Source organism: Nothobranchius furzeri, chromosome 15, assembly GCF_043380555.1.
Source record: "Nothobranchius furzeri strain GRZ-AD chromosome 15, NfurGRZ-RIMD1, whole genome shotgun sequence".
Lineage (NCBI taxonomy): Eukaryota > Metazoa > Chordata > Actinopteri > Cyprinodontiformes > Nothobranchiidae > Nothobranchius > Nothobranchius furzeri.
This window is the reverse complement of record NC_091755.1, coordinates 29,310,038-29,329,501: the sequence shown is the minus strand read 5'-3', so window position 1 is coordinate 29,329,501 and position 19,464 is coordinate 29,310,038. Positions and strand designations below refer to the sequence as shown.

At 41.8% G+C, this 19,464-nt stretch overlaps 1 protein-coding gene across 10 annotated transcripts in view; it reads right to left on the bottom strand.

The window, feature by feature from the left end:
• The window catches only part of kif1b (kinesin family member 1B), a 52,922-nt gene that overhangs the window by 21,598 nt on the left and 11,860 nt on the right, over nucleotides 1–19,464 (bottom strand). For 4 of the 10 annotated variants that reach the window (XM_015967643.3, XM_015967655.3, XM_015967644.3 and 1 more), the window contains exons 3-17: nucleotides 11,214–11,290; nucleotides 10,949–11,128; nucleotides 10,798–10,866; nucleotides 8,391–8,569; nucleotides 7,703–7,814; nucleotides 6,427–6,504; nucleotides 6,289–6,354; nucleotides 6,103–6,120; nucleotides 5,753–5,828; nucleotides 5,290–5,368; nucleotides 4,680–4,822; nucleotides 4,357–4,398; nucleotides 2,748–2,959; nucleotides 1,520–1,599; nucleotides 667–742 (exon numbers count right to left, since the gene is read on the bottom strand). In XM_015967643.3, coding sequence (XP_015823129.3) covers nucleotides 667–742; nucleotides 1,520–1,599; nucleotides 2,748–2,959; nucleotides 4,357–4,398; nucleotides 4,680–4,822; nucleotides 5,290–5,368; nucleotides 5,753–5,828; nucleotides 6,103–6,120; nucleotides 6,289–6,354; nucleotides 6,427–6,504; nucleotides 7,703–7,814; nucleotides 8,391–8,569; nucleotides 10,798–10,866; nucleotides 10,949–11,128; nucleotides 11,214–11,290 — 1,487 coding nt within the window. The remainder of the gene's footprint in view (nucleotides 1–666; nucleotides 743–1,519; nucleotides 1,600–2,747; nucleotides 2,960–4,356; nucleotides 4,399–4,679; nucleotides 4,823–5,289; nucleotides 5,369–5,752; nucleotides 5,829–6,102; nucleotides 6,121–6,288; nucleotides 6,355–6,426; nucleotides 6,505–7,702; nucleotides 7,815–8,390; nucleotides 8,570–10,797; nucleotides 10,867–10,948; nucleotides 11,129–11,213; nucleotides 11,291–19,464) is intronic. The other 6 variants (XM_015967646.3, XM_015967647.3, XM_015967648.3 and 3 more) reach the window with 5 other exon arrangements.

Sequence of the window (19,464 nt, the reverse complement as noted above, 5' to 3'; positions counted from 1 at the left end):
ACAAAAGTGATTATTTGAGAAGTAAAAACCAGAGGTGATGGCCAAAAATGAAAGCTTTATTCATCTGGTTTGAACTGCTGCAACAGCAATTCCATTGGTCTCTACATTGATGCAAGCTGCTCCTACTTTCAGGGGAGATGCTGGGTAAAAAGCAGCACCGCTGTCTCAAATCTAATCAGTCTAATGCAGCAGCACTAAGAGGTTATGGCAGCTAGGGAAAAGTTTCAATCATCTACTCAGAACACAGCATTATATACAAATAAAGGCCTAGTTTCAAAGGTTTGGCATAAAATAACACAGACGTCTATAGAGGCATTAAATATAAACTATTTCTGATGCTAAAGATTTCTCTGACAAAGATGGAGCTACTTCTAGTCCAAGGAAGGTTGTTTGTCCATTCCGTTCACTTAACAAACCTTTTTGGCAGAAAAACAATCAAACTGCTCATCAAATGTCCCATCGTGGCTAAGCTGAGTGGGTTAAATTTGAAAAGACAGAGTGAGAGGATAAGAAAGTGAGAGGCAGTGTTCTCATGGGAAAAAGATGACATGAAAAACTGAAGTGATGGAGGATGGGTGAGTTCCACCCACCCAATGGAAATATGACACATTGACCCACTCCATCAGTGTGCAAGCTTGTGTGTGATCTCTGTCTGCTTCGACCAACCTTTTTAGGAGAAAACACACCCAGAGTGCCTCCATCTTCACGGATGGCCACGCCCATCTCTGCCAGCAAAGCCTCCCTGTAATGCGGGCAAGGTATTGATGTTACACAGCATGTTTACGTTACGATTCTCTGCAACAAATGCTTTTCTTTTTGTTCATTTTTTCAACAACCTTTTACTTTAAAAGCTGAAGAGGATAAAAGCTAATAGATACTGGAGGTTGTGATTTGTGGTATGACTCGGTAACATGGCTGATCTCTGCAGCCACAGACGAATAAAGGGGGAGAAAAGGTGGGAGAGGGGTGTTTGTGCAGCAGTGCGCGACAGCAAAGATGAGGACAACAGACAGAATTGGTGCAGATGATAGTAGAAAAATGCATGAAAATATTTGATTCTAATCTGTTGGCATGAGCCTTAAAGATTAGCTGGAAATCAAATATGATATTTTGAATGACAAGAAGCAGAAAACTCAGCAGTCAGCGATGACAGACACACTTATGGTCTCAAGAAGGCTGCATTTAGCTGCGCACATAAAAATGTACTGTCACAGCTGAGTAACGGAGATAAATGGGAGACGGACAATGCCAGCCACATCCACACAGCATGAGGTGGGTGTGAACGCTGGGTCGTGTGTTTTGGAACGTTAAAGACAATAGACGACACACGCCCCCCACATTGACGTCAGTGAGGTGTGGGGAGAGCATTTTCCAAAGCTATCAGAGCGATTGACATGTAGTCCAGACAGACTATAAACTCCAATTAAGACCGATGGGGTGGCTGCACATGTCGGATGAACAGCTCATCCCAGTGGGAAACACAGATGGGAATGAACAGAGCCCGTCTGATCATACGGACCTCTCCATTCGGATTGCTTCCGTCTTCCGGAGTTTCTCCTCCCAGGTTTCATTGAGCTCTGCGATGATCTTTTCTGACTCCTGAAAACAGAACAGGGAGACCTATTACTGGACACATCCTTCCAAAACAGTGAAAAGCATGATTTATTATTTAAGTCTGGGCCCTTTGATAATGCTGTTTAAAGTCATCAAAACACTCACTGAATCTTTGTATCTCTAAATCAGACGGTTTAGTGATTTCCTTTTCATGACTCTCTGTACTGGTTAATATTTAATAAGGCAGAATCTGGACACTGAGGGTAAAAACAGGGTTTATGGGTGTTTTTCAGAGATATTAAGGTGAACCTTCAGAATGTAAATACGATGTGCCTGCCCGGGTGTCAAAGCTCAACACCAATAGGATTCGACTCTATTTTTGTCTAATTTTCTGTGTTTGCGTTGGTGTTTGACGTCATTGGGATGACACACAGAACTGGGTACTGTAGTTGCCATGGAAACTGCAGCTCCTCCTGGCAGGTTGGTGCAGTTCTATGAGCTACCTTATCAACAGAGCAAGTGTGTGTGTGTGTGTGTGTGTGTGTGTGTGTGTGTGTGTGTGTGTGTGTGTGTGTGTGTGTGTGTGTGTGTGTGTGAGGAAGGCAAGAGAGATATGAAGGTCTGAGGCTGAGGAGATGAGTTTAATTAAAAGTTGGGTGGTGAGGTGACATTAAACAACAAATTAGTTACTATTTTTAAAATTCAATACCTTTGGTATTACAGCTTTAATTCCACATTGGTGTGAATTCACTTTAATGAGTTCCTAAATCAATTTATGCATAAATAAGCATTTTTAAAAATAGGTCAGACCTGCTAAAACCCTAAACTACAATAAATCATCTGTTTTAATCTGATGTTTAAATAAACCGATGTGCCATTAGGTGACGCATCTATGCCAAGGGTTGTTCTTTTTATACCTACAAAATGAGAAGTCCCACTTTGCTCTACATAGTTAAAGCAATTAATGCATACAAAATGTTGATGGCTTCTTTTATAAATCTTTCTGAAAACAATTCATTAGAATTTAAAAACAGGATCCCGCTGGTTAGGCCACATCTCTACAGGATCTGAATGTGTAGCAAAAAACGCCTTCAAACAGCTGTTCGTATCTCTTATTTTGAAAGAGAGGAAAAGTGGGCAGATAAATCAACTGCTGCAGAAATGCAACTGTGATTTTGGTGGTTACGCTTTACCTTAAGTCTTTCAATGGCCTCCTCTCCTCCTGGTGTGGACATGATGCGCTCCTGGATGCTGGTGACCAACTGCAGACCCCCCTGGCTGCAGAGTGCACCAGAGGATGGAGAGGCTGTCAGGGAACCAATAGGGGCTGTGGAGAAATGGCCAGGGCGTTGGTTCTCTGAGGCTATCAAGTATCTATTCTTATTGTTCTGAATGTCTTTGAGGTCTGAGCCAATAAAAAGAGAAAGAGAAGAGGAGAGAACATAGAAGGTGGGGTAGGCCCAGGATAAAAATGGGGGAAATAAAACAGATAAAATGGAGGAACCAAACAACAAATAGAAAGAGAGAGGAGATGTGGGAAAAGAAAAAAAGGACACAGGAGGGGAAAGACCAATGTAAGACACACGTTGTACATCAAAGAGTTCAGACAAACACTCAGTATAACGATCAGCTACAGAAAGCAGCAGTTTTCACTCCAGGTGACTTATTAGTCAGAGAAAAATCACTGGATTCAGACTTCTTAAGAAGAGTTAAGACTCTTTCCTACGTGTTCAACTGAACTGAATTCTTTTGAAACCATGAGTCGTAGCATAAAACAGGATCACGAAGAGCAAAAACTGCAATCGGTTTAATAACTACAGGATGGGAGTGAGACAGCACAGGGGACAGAGATGGACGCATGCTGCCAAAGTCCAGCCTGCAGTCCGGCAACGATTCACTCCGGTCATGCTGCACTTGCAGATGCACACACACACACACACTAAAGCTACAGCAGCTTCAATCAGAGCTTCAAGGAAACATAGACTGTGTTCTCCAAGAGCTGAAATAATAATAAGAGGTTTGGGAGTGAGTTTCTTCAGAAATATAACTTTTCCTACACTAAAAAAAACAACAACTATTCAACAGTGTTAAAGTGTTTTACTTAAAAAATCTATAATATTCAAAGGATTTTGCTACAAATATTAGCACAAAAGAACAACAGGTGAGATTACAGCAGAGCGCACACTACCAAATTACTCCAAACAAACTATTAAAGCACTCTAAGTTAGTAAACTGCACGCACATACACACTTTCTGCAGGTACTTAGAAATAGAGAAGTATGCACCTTTCTGTCTGTAGCTCTGAGCCTCACTTTGAGAGCTCAGAAGAGCCATTCTAAAGCTTTGTGCACTGTCACCTGCGATGGATGATTAGTGAAAAGAAAACAATAAAAGCCACCAGCAACAAAAAAAGCTTCAGACAATGAGTGACAGGAAGTGAGACACGGTAAAAATAAACTGTGTGTAAGCGTTGGGGGTGAAGGAGACTGACACACTTGTTAAAATGAGTTTCTGAAAGAGGAAATGTAAAGTCATTTGGGATAAAGTTGGGTTCAAAAAGCTGCCCCACCCCCATCGTCATGAAGAAGAGCGAGCGCAGAGCATGCTAACCCAGTGGCATGCTAGCTCTAAACTAAACAAGCCCTCATTTTGGACATTTTTTCTTAAACGTTTCTCCTTTTGAAGCAACTCCATGCAAAGCTGGCAGCAGATTTCATATAAAGGCAATGGGGGGTCATAAGCAATGTCAGCCTTTTGGGCTAATAGTGAGATACAGTGCATGGCTGGCACACATATACACACATTTGATGCCACTTCCTGGGTAATCATCCCCCATAGGATCAACTGAGGGGAGGCAGGAGAAGATGAGAAGGATCAGAAGTCAGCACCAACAGAGTAGGAGGAAAAGCTTACACAACGGGGGGCTTATTAATGGGGACACTGCTGCATTTTTTTCAATTGAAAGAACTGTGAGTGTTTAACCATCACAGACATATACATGTTTTATTTTTTTGTTTGTTTTGTAAGATTTTTCCCCTGGCAAAAAGCTACGAGGCATTGATGGAGATTAAAATGTCTCCAGCTGGTTGTAACAGAGGACTGATGTTGTATGACGGCAGACTCACTATCCAGGATGTCTCCCAGTCCCTGAGCGCGGAGCAGCTCCTTCAGTCGAGCCACTTCATCCTTTAGCTCACGAACCAACTTATTATTGGGATCCTCATTGATGACAGCATTGCATTTGATGTTCTTGGCCCGATCAGCGTAGCTAAAATGAAAATAAAGAGCGTGCTTTAATTCTTGAATTCTGGAAATACATATTTTATTCATGTAGTGAATTCTTTTTTGAGGTATGCTTAAAAGGGATTTCTCCTCTGAAGAGGTCCCAGTGCTAAAGCAGAGTCAGAACTTTCCTAGTATCTTTTAATTTGGTTTCCACGGTCAACAGATCTGGTTCCAGCACCAAAAACCTGGAACCATCTCATTCTTGTTGAGCCAGGAAAAGTAAGCAGGTTCAAGAGGACCAGCAACCAATAAAATGTGATCATCATGTTAAAAAATCTCAATTATTTTCACTTTTAATCTGATTAAATTGGGACAAAATACTCAAAGCCTCAAAAGGAGTAAGAAGTCAAATTAGCAGTGGACCACCATGAGCTCAGCTCTTCGTTAATAACCCGCCTCTAGCTCCAGCGCTGGAACCTCTGCTTTATATTTGCTGAATGGAAACCTTACCGAAGTGTACTGAGAGTTTCATCATAGTTGATATCTGCAGGACTGAGGGCAGCAACCATAGCTGTTCTTGAGTTTCCACCTGATAATAAAAGTTAAGTAGAGATGTCATAAACGGAGCAATGAGGATGATTTTAATAATATTGGTAAAATGATTTTAAATGACATGATTCCCACTGTCCTCTGCTAAAATTGTCAATATGTAAGGACTGAAGATGCACCCGGTATCATCTCTACACCAGCCTGAACCAATGGGAGGATCACCGTCGTCTCGTTAGCCTGAAATACAGTCTGCTGACAGCGTTCTTCTTAAATTGGCCGGGTGGTAATGGACACTTGTGCCAGTCATCTTTTATACCATCGCTTCAGTTTCCATTAAACAAAGTGCCCCATTTCTCTAGCAGAAACGAGGATTTCGCTAAACAGCAGAAATAAGCGAAGTATAGGGAAAAGCTCATTTTCATACCGAGGTTCTCCCTCAACAGCCAGGTGAGAACAGAGTCTCTGTAAGGGATGAAGTCGGTCTTTTTCTTTTTCTTGCTCTGCAACAGAGAAAAAGCAACAGCTTCATATCAGGCATGAACAAACGACTGAGGCGAGGCTTGGTGTTTTGACACATGAAAAGATGGAAAGCTGAGCATTATTATGATGAAAGACTTGATGTTCTTTATGCTTCTTTGATTATGGGACTACTTGTGCTCGACATTAAAACACAGCACTGTTGGCGACTGAATGGGAGTTTCTACACCTTTAGCAAACAGTGTCACACTGGTCTCATGGGATGATTTTGAAGTAAATGCTTCACAAGTAGTTTACCTTGCTGGTACAGTTGTCCTGCATAAGAAGGCATTGTGTGGACAAGAGAGGAGAAAACAGAAGGGCAGACATTACAGCATGCCGGGCTACAGACTGCTAGTCTTTGAGAAGGCGGGGTCAAGATGACGAGAGACGGTGTAAAAGGAGGATAGGGAGAAAAACCGCAGCATCAAACGTGAAACTCACCACTTCAGCTAAAGCAGAGATAACCTTTCCTAACGTGGTAAGAGATTTGTTGATGTTTGCTCCCTCCTGCAGCACCACATGAAATGCGTTAGGGTCATATTAAACATTTATCGGATGTTGCAGCAGCTGGTCTCTTACCTTTAGCCGGGTACCTTTAGCTCCCGTGGAATCTGCACGCTCACTTCCTGCCAAGTCTACCAGACTAATTTTACTGACCTGTGGGGAGACGATCAACACATCAGAAGCACTGAGGTGAGATGGGTTACTTACATCTGAACAGAAATATAAGAACATAAATAAATATTTATCAACAGTTTAACTAAAATGTCTTTTTTAAATGAACTAGATTAGTTGAACATCGTCTACTGCTGAGACAACTGAAAATTAAAAGAAATACATTCAGGGAGTGGTCAAAATTACATTTAACTTTATTCATCTTAATTATGTCAACAAAAAGACAAATTTATAAATGTTGGAATTACTGGATTGAACTTGCTAAATAGCAACAAAACACTTGTACATTAATAATAATCAGTAATTTATTGTAACATTAATTATTTCAGCTCAAAGTAATTTAAAAAGTACATTTCAAATGTTAATGCCAACACTTTGAGAGAAGACAAACAAAAACAGGCCAGAGCATCACATCAAATAATTTAAAAGTGTCAATCGGGCAGTAACATCTGATAGCGTGTTTGGAAACAAAAGCCATTGTCTTTAGAACAACAGAGTGATCTTTGTGTCCCCCGAGTCAAAGGAAATGATTAGAGTCGAATCTAAAATAACCTTTTCTTACATTTGCCCTCTTTACTCAGAGCTAAATATAAGCATCCACCTGAAATGTTCCAGATAAACACGAGAATAGGAACATCCAAGAAAGCCAGACCAAAGTTAACCTGTGTGACGATGAGGCGTAGGCCCGGTTCCCACGGCAAAGTTTTTAAATTGTCCGACAATTTTCCAAACATGAGAGACAACATGAGATGATGACATAATCACAGATGTACCTCATTTTGGTCCTACAGTGTTTGTTGAGCTGGAAAAAAACTAGACCTATTCCACAAACACACATTCTCTGGTCAGAAGGGAAATCTCTTCAGATTAAACTCAACTTTGGAGTTTGATGTTGAAAGAAAAAAAACGTTATTTATTACTTGTGAGGTTTCAATGAAAAGATAAAACATTGCTTTGTCTCCTGGATGCCATTCTCTTTCTACACCTAACTGAGTGTTTCCCAGCTGTGGGACAAACCCCATTTCCTGCCATAGGTCGTGTATGAGGAGGGAAGTAAGCCCAGTTTCCTGAAATTCCACATCACGTATGAAAACAACATAAGGAAGTCATAAGAAACAGGAAAAACGATGCAAAGAAACCGTCCTAAAGTGTCATTGTCTTTCTCCCCATCAGCTCTGACCTTTTCTGTGGTGAGGTCTGTCTCGTTGTCATGTTTTCTTTGCGTGAAGACGATGGTGAAGACTGCGTGGGATCTGCTGCTGGTCTCGTTCATGTTGGTAGCAGCAACCGTTCTGCAAATGCACACACGGCCTCATAGTTAGAAAACACAAACAAGCAGGGATGTAAAGCATTTTCCAAAACCTTTTAATCAACTGTTTTATTTAATAAGGCTGTGTGACAAAAGCTGACTATTATGTGCACTATCGTTTCTGGGCTTTACACCTATTATGGTGAACTGAGTCCAACGGATTACTTTGTGCAGCGGAGGGGGATAATATTGTGAGGACACCAATCAGAAACACACAAGGCGCACAGAGAAGGATGGCCACGGGGGAGATACGAGCTTTACACGTCACGTTCTAGAAATATGCCCTCTGAGTCAGCACAGAAAGATTAAAGCAGGGTACACTCCTCCCTGCCCGAGCTTTTCTAGCACAGACAGACATGCATACACTAATTCTACAGACACTGATGTTCTTAAAACATTACCTGCAAATTAAAAGAGATTATTTTTATGAAGAACTGTAGATTAGTTTGATGATTAAACTATGAATTATTTATCAATCTAAAGATGTGGATTATCTGATGATAATGCTTTTAGCCCCTCCCCCTCCTTAATCTCAGCATGAACCCCGGTCTTGGCTCACCTGGCCTTATTGCCGGCATCCATTAGGTCAGCAATGTCTGTGTAGGAGGTGACGGCGAGTTTGGACAGGTCTTCCACGTAAGGACCCAGCAGCGGGTGTTCCCGCACTCTGAGGTTCCCTTTGTTCTTGGGATTGAGTAAGTCTCGCACCCGCTCACAGTAGATCTCCATGTAACTGACCTAAAAACAGCAAAATAATCAGTAACGATACTTTAGAGCAGCAATGTCAGGTTGAAAAGGTAAAACAACAAAGCAGGCCTGAATAATGTAGATACACTACTACATATTAACCTCCTGAGACCCAAACTTGTACTTGGTGCGATTTCAAAGAAAATGCATATCTAGCTATAACAGATTAGCTGACTTTCATCAATGGAAACAAAATTACAAAAATTTAAATAAAATAGAAATAAAATTATATAAATACGTTGGCAAATTTCCTTAAAAAATGAGGGAAAACAAAAAATATTCAAATTTTAAGTCAAGATCAAGTGTCTTTAAATAATAACAAAAAGGTCTAAGTGGAAGAGAATGAAATGTCATAGTGCATGGGCCCTAGGAGGTTAAAGGTGCAGTAGGAGAGGTTTTAATGTAGCATCTGATCCCACGTTGCTAGGAATACTTTTCACATATCGATGGCAACCAATAAACTAGAGGTTTGGTCAAAAAACTAATTATTTCTATCGCGTGTGTAATGTACAACCCTGGAAAAACAAAATTTAATTATTGTGACTGTTCTGTTGAAAATGGTTGGATCCTGATCCAATCATTAAACCATCTCTCCACTATCGGTGCATACCCCTCTTCGTGCACGTATCATGTGTTCTTGGCTTGGAGCAGCTGAACAGGAAGCGAAGCCAGAGCTAGCTATATTAGTTAGCATACCAAATTATTATTCAGTTACATAGCCTGGGCGGAAGTAGCGGCGAGGATTTCACCATAGTAAGTCCATTCCTTCCAACTCACAACGTCTCGCTATTGTTTTAGTAGGGACAGAGTCCGGAGAACTCCAGAGCGACACCGGAGTTCTCCACAAGCCTGGAAGACTGTGGCTGCTACTTTGGTACGCTAGATGGTAAATGGCCTGTATTTGTATAGCGCCTTCTTAAGCCCTTTTCAGACAGACATTCTGGAACATTTGCGGACAATTCAATCCGGTTTTTAACCGGAACTGTGATTTCAGACACACCACTTTTGTACCGGAACTTGTCCTTTCGGCTGCGTTCACACAGCAGGGAAAAGTTCCAGATGTCTGACGGCAGTGGGGGGGTGGGGTGGGGAGAATCAGACTCATGTTTAGAAGAAGAAGAAGAAAATATCATTTCTATAGCGCCTCTCAAGATAAAAATCACGATGCGCTTAAGCATAATTCTGCGCACACGAAGACGCATAAGAGACCTGGATGATGAAGCACAATGGTTAAAGGAATCACTGAAGCGGTGTGAAGCGCTCCGTCGCGCGTCTAGGCGGTACCGTAGGAGGTGAGCTGCCGTGGTTCGCCGCATGCTACAGCAGCGGGCTATCTAGGTGCGCACTGCGTCCCCCGGTTCCCTCCTCCTCCCCCTCCCCCTTGTCCGGAACTTTACCTCACCAGTCTGAAGCAGCCACCCTGTCCGTAACAAGTCCGGACCTGTTACTAGGGGCTTCGTCCGGTAAAATTCCGGAACACGTTATCCGGATGTTTGTATTCAGACACAAAGGTCTTACGGACAGAGTCCGGAACATTTCCGTTTTTCATGGCCTGTCTGAAGGGGGCTTTAGGGTTCTACAACCCCCCAAGGTGCTTCAACACAATCAGTTATTCTCCCATTCACACACACATTCACACACTGGTGATGGTGAGCTATAATGTAGCCACAGCTGCCAGTCCTTCTGAGTACCACCAGCAGGCAAAATGGGTTGTGCCTTGCCCAAAAACACAACAGCATCATTCTCTGCCAGGAGCCGGGATCGAACCTGCAACCTTCCAATTACTGGACAACTTGCTCTACCTCTTAAGCTAGCACTGTCCCTCAGGATTTATGCCAGGAAATATGCCAACAGGATAGACAAGGTGGTCTGATTCGCCTGTACTCTGGAGGCGTGGCTTAGGAGGGAGCCTAAAGAAAGGAGACTGGGCCTTTGAATTGTGTTTTTTTCAAAATGTAGCTTACTCGAATGGCTTTTTCCAGGAACACTACCTCAACCTTTAAGACATTAGCCTGTTTGATGGTGTGTTTATTGACAAATCCACAGTGAGGAAAAATCACTCATGAAAGTGAAGTAAAACAAAACCAATTCTAGTGTATTTGAAGCTTTCAGATGTCTGATCTGAGCAGCACACACAACTGGTAAACAACAAATGCAATAAAGAAACATAACAGGTTTAACAACAGGCGCTACGCACTCCAAGGCTCTCTGAAATTTACCTCCACTGAGTACGAGAGCTCCTCTTTGTTGTTGTCCTCATTGATTTTCTCAAAAAGATCTTCACACAGCTGGGAGGCAGAGACAGGGAATGTTAGTAGAAAAAAAAAAGATTTTATTCTGTGGAAGCCGTTAAGCAGATAATATACAAACCATGGGGATAATTCCCTCCTGTCCCTCCTCCTGCTTGCCCATCATAGTGTAGGATTTCCCAGCTCCAGTCTGACCATAAGCAAAAATGCAGACGTTATAGCCCTCGAAGGCATGCGCCAGCATTTCCTTTCCAATGTCATTGTACACAAGGTTCTGTGACGCAAAGCAGGAGTCTTCTGGCTGTAAGATGAGAAACAATGTATTTGAGATTAATGTTGGTCCAAACTAGAGGTACTTCTAACAAATAAGACAATAAAATACTCACAGAGGTGTGTGACCAGTAGGAATAATCAAAACTGAAGGTCTTTGCTGGTTCCTTTGGTGCTTTGGGGTTGAGGATGGCTGTGGAGAAAGAGAAAATGATGCATGAGGTTAAAAACAGAAATACTGACGATTTTATTTCAAAAGCTGCTCAGAGCAAATGTGGACTTTCTTTATTAGTAAATATAATTAACAACAAGTCCAGGGAGAATTAGAAAGTGCAGTGGTCACTTGCATTTATTTTGTTTCCAGCTCTGATCAACAAAGATGGAGACGTGACGACTGCATAAGTAGTAGTTTTTGCTGGGTCTGGTGTGCTTGGAGCACTGTATATAAGTCTTATATATATACGGTATATAAGTCTTATATATATATACACGGTATATATATATATATATATATATATATATATATATATATATATATATATATATATATATATATATATAAAGGATCAAATGAGAAGTCCTGACAATACTGCTCATGTTCATGCCCTTCAGAAAAAAGGAGTTTGACCTAAATGAGTTCCTGGATTAAAGCAGCAGTAGCAGCGTATTCGGACACAAACGTCACAAGTTGGTAACACATCTGCCTTTTTTATTCATTTGAGAAGCACAAATGTCTACAATTTTACCAAACCTGCCACCAAACTAATAAATAACAAAACAGCAGAACAGACCACTTCTGCTGCAACACTCCACCTGTTGCATCTGCTGACACAGCGTTTCCACACAGCCGAGCCATTCCCCATGGCCACACACAAATTTCTTAATGAGAAAGAATCTGCTGCCATGCCTGGTACGTCACCTCCCTTCAACCACACTGCTTGGTACCCATGAGACAAATGTCCCAGCTGTCAGACGGAAACAGTGCAGGATGATGAATTATTGTGGGATATTTGTAGACAGGCAAAATGCCCCCGACTTTGAAATGTCTCTTAGACAAACTGTTTTTTGGTTGGCTTTAATTCTGCTTTTTTTAGTAAAAAGTTTGCTCAAAACCTAGAAACAACCCAGAAACATTATAATAGAGTCTAGCTGAACATGCACAGAGAGTACGTTTGCAGTGCCAACCACAATGCTGGAACTGGCCTTATTATATCCAAATGTTGTGCCTCTATTTGGCAAATAAAAGCCAGGTTTCACTCTTCAATATCAGGCTGCTAGAGAGGCTCTTGCACCGAGATGTGGCTAGCAGAGTGCCTTATGTGCACAGAAGATTTCCGCACACTTATTAATAATGCAGGAGAAGAGAGGAGAGAGTGGATTGCATATCGTCCTCCATGGCATCATGCTGACAGAAAAGCACAGCCTGTCCTCAAAAACCAGCACGCTAACTGTTTTGCACTATGTGCTTTAAATGGTTATTCCAACTGATTTTGCACAAGCACATGCGCAGGTAGAAATAATGCATTTGTTTTTACAGACGTCTAAACCCTTAAGGCTAAGGTGCACAGCAGCTGCTTCCATATCAGGAACTGGAAAAGGATACAGCAGGACAGGTGGCTAAATAAAGCCCCTTTCACCTCTGACCTCCCTCCAAAGAGAAACTGGAGACAAGCCATGAAGAAATCAAGGGAGGTTCATGTTACAGATGCCCCTGTTCACCTTTCCTGGAACAATCTACAGTCCCTATATTAATGAGGAGACAGCTTTGGCTCAGATCCTGGGTCAGCCAGACTACACAGTAATAAAAAACAGGAAGATAGTGAGACAGCAGCACAAGTGAGACAGGTGGACTGTAAAATGCAGGCTAGGAAACTGATGGGCAGGATAAAACACATTACTGTGAGCTTTCTGAACTAATTCTTGGGACCCTTTTCTTCAGCCCGCTCAGCTCCACGAGGTGAATCACACGGATGTGGTGCATCATTCACACAGAACAAGACGCTGGCTCATCCATGTTAGTCTTGTACGTAACATGAATCAGATCTTATTTAGAAGACTAGAAAATTAGTTATTGATAAAGATGCATCTAGCACACACATGAAGCTGTGTTCAGTGTTAAACAGCATGACCTCTGAGCATTAAACTTACAATAAATACCACAATCCAACAAGTCACCAAACCCCTTTTCTACATCTGAACCCTAACGCCACGCGTTGAGTTTATGTGGCCGAACCCCAGAGTTCACGCTCTACTTCTAGTAAACACTCCATCAACAGCTCCCATCTACACTTGAAATGGAAGACACATTCTGCTGCCTCATAAACGTCATCAATCTGTCTTCCTCAACCATGGCAACAGGTATAAGACCAGACTCCAGTTGCCATAACAACTCCAACTTGGCACAGAAGGGGAGGATGCAGCATGCTGCGTTCTCTCTTTTCTCATGCCTCAAGCATTTCTCATCACTGCTCTCCACTAATTCAGTTACTGAGAATCCAGGTTTAGACTACTGCTCTTCACGAAATACAGATTTCAAGCTTCACATGGTTAAAGTCCGCGTGTGAAAAGCTTTGGGATTTGTAACTAAAGACATTAAGCTACTTAAACTGTTGGTTTCCATTAACAACAGGAGAACTTTTACTACACAAACCCTTGATAACAGATTAATGGAATGAACAAAAAAGTTAAAAACCCTGAGTCATAAGGAAGGCCACTATATTATTAAGGGCGCATGATATATTGGCATCATCATTGGCTAATGTTGCATATCGTATCAATCTGATGAGTTAAACTTGGTCGGTATTAACAACCAATGTTTATTTCCATCTTACTGACGTTTGTATGATTTTCGATGGGGAGAGGGGGTTGGTCAGGTGACAGTGTGGTTAAATGCACATGTAAATCAAGCTACAGTGATCCCTCGCTACTTTGCGGTTCGTTTATCGCGGATTCACGACTTCGCAGATTTTTTCTTTGGAGCCTTATTCAAGGGAAATTCGCCGATTCACGGTATTTTTCACTGATTCGCGTTTTTTTTCTGTCATGTTTTGGGGTAAGTGTCTAACCCAAGACATACAGAATCAGACTCGAGTCGAGGTAAAAGATAAACAATAATTTTATTTCTTTAATGATGAGGAGAACTGAGGGCACACTGGTGATCCAGCGGAGGGTAAACCAGGAAGAGGCAGTTCAGCGGAAGCGGAAGTTCAGGGTGAATGTGGAGGGGAGTTGAGCCGGGGTGATATCCAGAGGCGAATTGTAGATTTCCAGGTGGCAGGGTAGACGGATGAGGAGGACGAGGTAACGGAGAGGGAGCGTGAGCACGGTGGAGAGCGGGACGGCAGAGCGGAGTTGGTATCCAGGCAGCGAACCGGTGAGTATCCAGAAGTCTCCAAGACGGGAGCAAATCCGGAGGAGAAGTGAGTCAGGCAGTAGTTAATCATCCGGCGTCGTATCTGGATAACCGTCCTCCTTTTAAAGCCGTCCCGCTGATCAGGCTGATGAGGATCAGCTGCGCTCCCTCTCCTGTTAAATAAATACTGTAAATATGGTGTCCCTACTTCGCAGATTTTCACCTATCGCGGCCAGGTCTGGAACGCATCTACCGCGATAAACGAGGGATCACTGTATTGCAATAATAATTAATGAAGTGCAACTGACTCTGCAACGGTAAAGACTAGGGCTGGGCGATATACCTAAGATCAATATCACGATATATTAAGGATTTCACCTTGATAACGATAAACGGGCAATAACTACATGTATGCGCAGAAACAAAAGTTCTCCACTAGATGGGGCTGTCACTAGGGGTGTCCCGATACTTTTTTTTTTTTTTTACTTCTGATACAATACCGATATTGCAGCCTTCAGTATTGACCGATACCGATATCAATCCGATATGATAACAGCACAAATCATACATACTTTTACCGGTTTAGTGGTATGGAATGTATGAAAGGCTTGATCAAGTGATAATATTCAAACAGAAAACAAAATCCAGCAACAGTAAGTATAAAAAACGGACCTTTTTTTTAATTAACCTTTAGTTGCATAAATGTGAACAGCTGAGGGAAGTCACATAAGGAAAAAAAAAACACAATACTGTTCACTGATCAACCGCTACAAGTTGAGTGTCTAAAGTTTCCATTTCACATACTGTGAAAATCCTCATGCAAAGTTTTATGATCCTGCGTCAAATGCACGATGAGGTTGGACGTATTAAACTTCCTGGTTCTGTTCCACCACGGGAAACCTGTGCATGACAAGTGTTGCACTGAGCCAAACTGTCTTTCGGACTTGAAGGAAAAATACCACCACATGGCTGACATTGTTCCCTGCTACTTTGCTAGCACATTCTGATCAAGTGGACGTTGCATGCTGGATCTGGGCACTCCTGGATAGAATTGCTGTAAGGGAATTTTAAGTGGAACGTACTGCTTATATCGGAGATTGTTGATGCAGTCCGATATAATCCGATACAGACTTTTTGGGCTGATATCAATATCGGAATGGGACATCCCTAGCTGTCACGTGTATTACATTAACTCGTGACTCAAGGTGGGACAGCTTTTTAAGGGACACGAACTTCGCCAACCTACACACATATTTTCATTTTTTTATTGTCAAATTTATGGACATGGGAAAAACGATATTTTGATAACAATACATTTTTGATTGATTGATTGATTTTAGATTTATTTCCAGTAGAGAAACACCTTTTTGTATTGACATTCTTCCGGTAGCCTATAGCATCACACTAATGCTGTCGGGAACAAACAAAGTAAAAGCCAGGTATACACAATGGCCAAACAACAACAATGCTGCAGTACTATGCTGTGTTGTTTTGTGGTGTTACACGTCAGATGCTGGTAAAGGTTGTCAGTCATCCAGGTCATGGAAATCCAAGGGGGTTTGAATGAAGGCAACTCGACTTCTTTGGTTTCTTGAAGACATTACTTCTCATCTGAGAAGCTTTGTCAATTCTGACTGGAATATGGGAGAGCCAAGCTTATAAGCTGTAGTTGTCTATTGTTGCAATAATGCAGCTCTGAATCTTATTCCCAAACAGTTTCAATCTAGGTCACACCTTCTTGCATCTAATCTAGAAAACGATTCCAACACAATAGAGAATAACAACTCCAATGACTACTTTGGGGGTAGAAAGGAGAGGTATTCATAGGTAGTTTCTGCTCATTAAGCAAGAATAGACAGCAACAGTTTATAAGCTTGACCCTTCCATATTCCAGTCAGAACTGGCAAAGCTCCTTGGATGAGAAGCAAAATGTCTTCAAGAAACCAAAAAGTCCAGCTGCCTTTATTCTAACCATTTTGGATTACACATCAGATACACACAGACTTTTTGTGGCAATGATATTTTCAGAAGACTGTTTCCGTGGTCTTCCAGAAGGGGAGCGCCCAGGCTGGTCATAGCTCAACTAACTTGTGATTTTAAAACTTTAGTTTTTTGTTGATGCATCCCCAGTTAGTATTTAGCTCAGCACCCAAAGGTTCCTGAGGCGAGCTTCACGTCTTGTTCCAAAGTAAACAAAATGGCGGCTCTCCATAGGAGCTCTCCATTTTAAAGCAGGGTAGATAGACGTCAACTCGTCACATCCTGCTATCCAAAGAACATCACTCAGCTGGTTGTAGCTTGGAGACATTTTCTGCTTCAACATGGGGCCTATAATCCAATACCCCTCCATAATTACGTTGTTAAGAGGTCTCCAAGCACCAGATGGGGACTAAAAGCTTGCGCTTTTCACCTGAGACTAGCACAGTCTAAAATGGCTGAACATTTCAGCCTCTCTTTAAGTAAATCACTAAGGAACCATTTGTTCATCCTAATCAATGACTATTTAAAATCACAGGAAGAATATAAAGGGGATAAAATGTGATTATCTCGTAATCTTAAAGATAACTGTGAAAAATAGTCCCATTGAGTAAATCAACATGATATTCTTTTTATAGTAGCGGTCATGTTGTTCCAGTAATAAAATCATATTGAATGTAATAGTGTGTGAAAATGTGAGCCTGATCATTTATTTTGCACAGCCTCAGTGTTGTGTTCAGGGTCACAACGGGACTGAGGCGAAGGGGAGGCACACCTAGACCAGGTTGCTGGCGTTTCGCAAGATATTGTTGCATCATCTCCCCGTATTGTGATTTATTTATATTTATATTATATCTAAACACTCTTGCCAATACATAATCCTAGTAATAGGGAATGTAAATTCTAAATAAAAAACTGCTTTTAAATATCCATCCAGCATCATAGCACCAAATATCACGGTATCCATGTGTATCGATATTTTCTTACATCACTAATTAGTATTGTCCCAACGATGAGCGCTGAAAGACTGTAGCACACAGTTGATGTGAAGATAATAAAATCAGTCCAGAGAAATTACTATTAAACCTCTAATCGTGACAGTTAGGGTACTTACAACAAAACCAACCGAATGTGCCAAGAGAGAATTATAAGTTAAGTATGCTACATCCCATTTTTATGAAAGATTTACAGCTCATACACACGTTTATTCAAGAGCGCACCTGTGTCACAGTTTGTCCACGAGTGCTGAAGCAAAGCAGCTGCTGACATGTGCGGAGAAGCAGCACAGCAATGCTAATTTGGTAGTTTAGGCTTAAACAGGAAGCACGACGTCTGGCAGGGTTGCACGGGTATACTCTGCATGTTCTTTACAGTGTTGTTGGCAGTGTGTGCGTGTGATGGTTTGGTTTCCAGGGCTGCAGCGCAGATGACGGGGTTTTCACTGGATACGGCTCAAATCTGGCGGCTAAAAGTAGAATCTGAGCACTGCTGTACACATGTGACCAGCAGCTGAGCGTGTTGCAACCATAACACAGGACGCTCGACATCTCCACAACAGAAACAAACACGTGGTCTCCACTGAGGCGAGCATCTTCGTAAGAAACATAAAGCAACACTTAAAGAGTCCGCTAGCAAAAACAGATCTTTCCGTTTTTATAAATAAAAAAATTCATATTATTTACTTTGGTCAAATTAAAGTTTGGTAATTTTGCAAATAAAATTCACTCAGAAGATGCAAGAATTTTCAAGACGAGCTTGTCCATTTCAAAATCAAACCTCATCTGAAAGTTTGACCGGAATTCTGAAGGCGTTATGTTCCAAACAACAAAAACCTCTGATCGTCTCTGCGCTGAAGGCCGATCGTGTCGGTTTTTTCCCTCTTGCTGGGAAAGAAGATTTTTTTGGGGGGGGGGGGGGGGTACAGGAAGACATCAGAACAAAGCACTGAAATGCAGGGTAATGCAGCTGACACCAGAGTCTGCACAAAACATTAGGTAATCCGTTGTGACGAGGCTTTATGCACCCAGTAACAATGACTCTTTTGACACACACACACACACACACACACACACACACACACACACACACACACACACACACACACACACACACACACAGTTTATAGAAAACAGCCACATTTAAAAAAAATCTGAATTTCATGATAACTGTGGTCAGCAAGAGGTAAATTAGTTTACAGCAGATGATGCCTAAAATACTTTGTTCTCTGATGAAGACTGACCTATGTAAGTGTCGTTTATTCTGCTTTAAAAGATTTTCCACTGTTTGCTTGAAGTTAGAGAACAATCCTATTTAATTCCTCCCAGCTGTCAAACTTAAGAGGATTTTGCCACAGCTCTTTAGGTGGCGGCGCAGTGAAAAGAAACGTTTTAGACACGTTAAAAGGTTTTTATTGTACTAAACAGACATTTTACAAGTAAGAATAAGATTCCAAATTCACCCACTGACAGGACTTACTGTAAATGTGATAAGAAAAAAAATCTATTTGTTAAACACATGAGCAGAGTTTTTTCAGAATGACTACACTGAGAGCTCAGGTTTTCAACGATAAAATAAGCAGCTAATAAATATAAATCAACTGGCTCTAGATGAGCTAGAAAGCAGTGGAATAGGTCAGAGATCTTGGTTCGTGTGCCAGCTGTTCCGGTTCAGTTCTCCTGTCTATTTATACAACAGCAGATGGCAGTTAGTGCCTGGCATACCGACAGACTGTCAGTGACAGGAAGGAATGGACAGATTTGAGCCGCCCCAATCTTTCTGCTGAACTCTTAAGCCAAACTATACGTCGCTGCCTGCTCACAGGCACTGATATCCAGTTCGGGAGGCTGAGAGAGCTGCAGCTTAGACGGGCTCAGTCACGGCGTTCAGAATAACAGAGACTAAAGGGAGGTTTCTAGAAGCCACCAGATAGAGAAAACATGCAAAGCCAGCAGGACTCCATTCAGAAGCAAAGCAAACATGGAACCGCAACAAAGAGAGGGGTACTAGGCTGCCTCTCAGGTGACGATACAGGGGTTTTA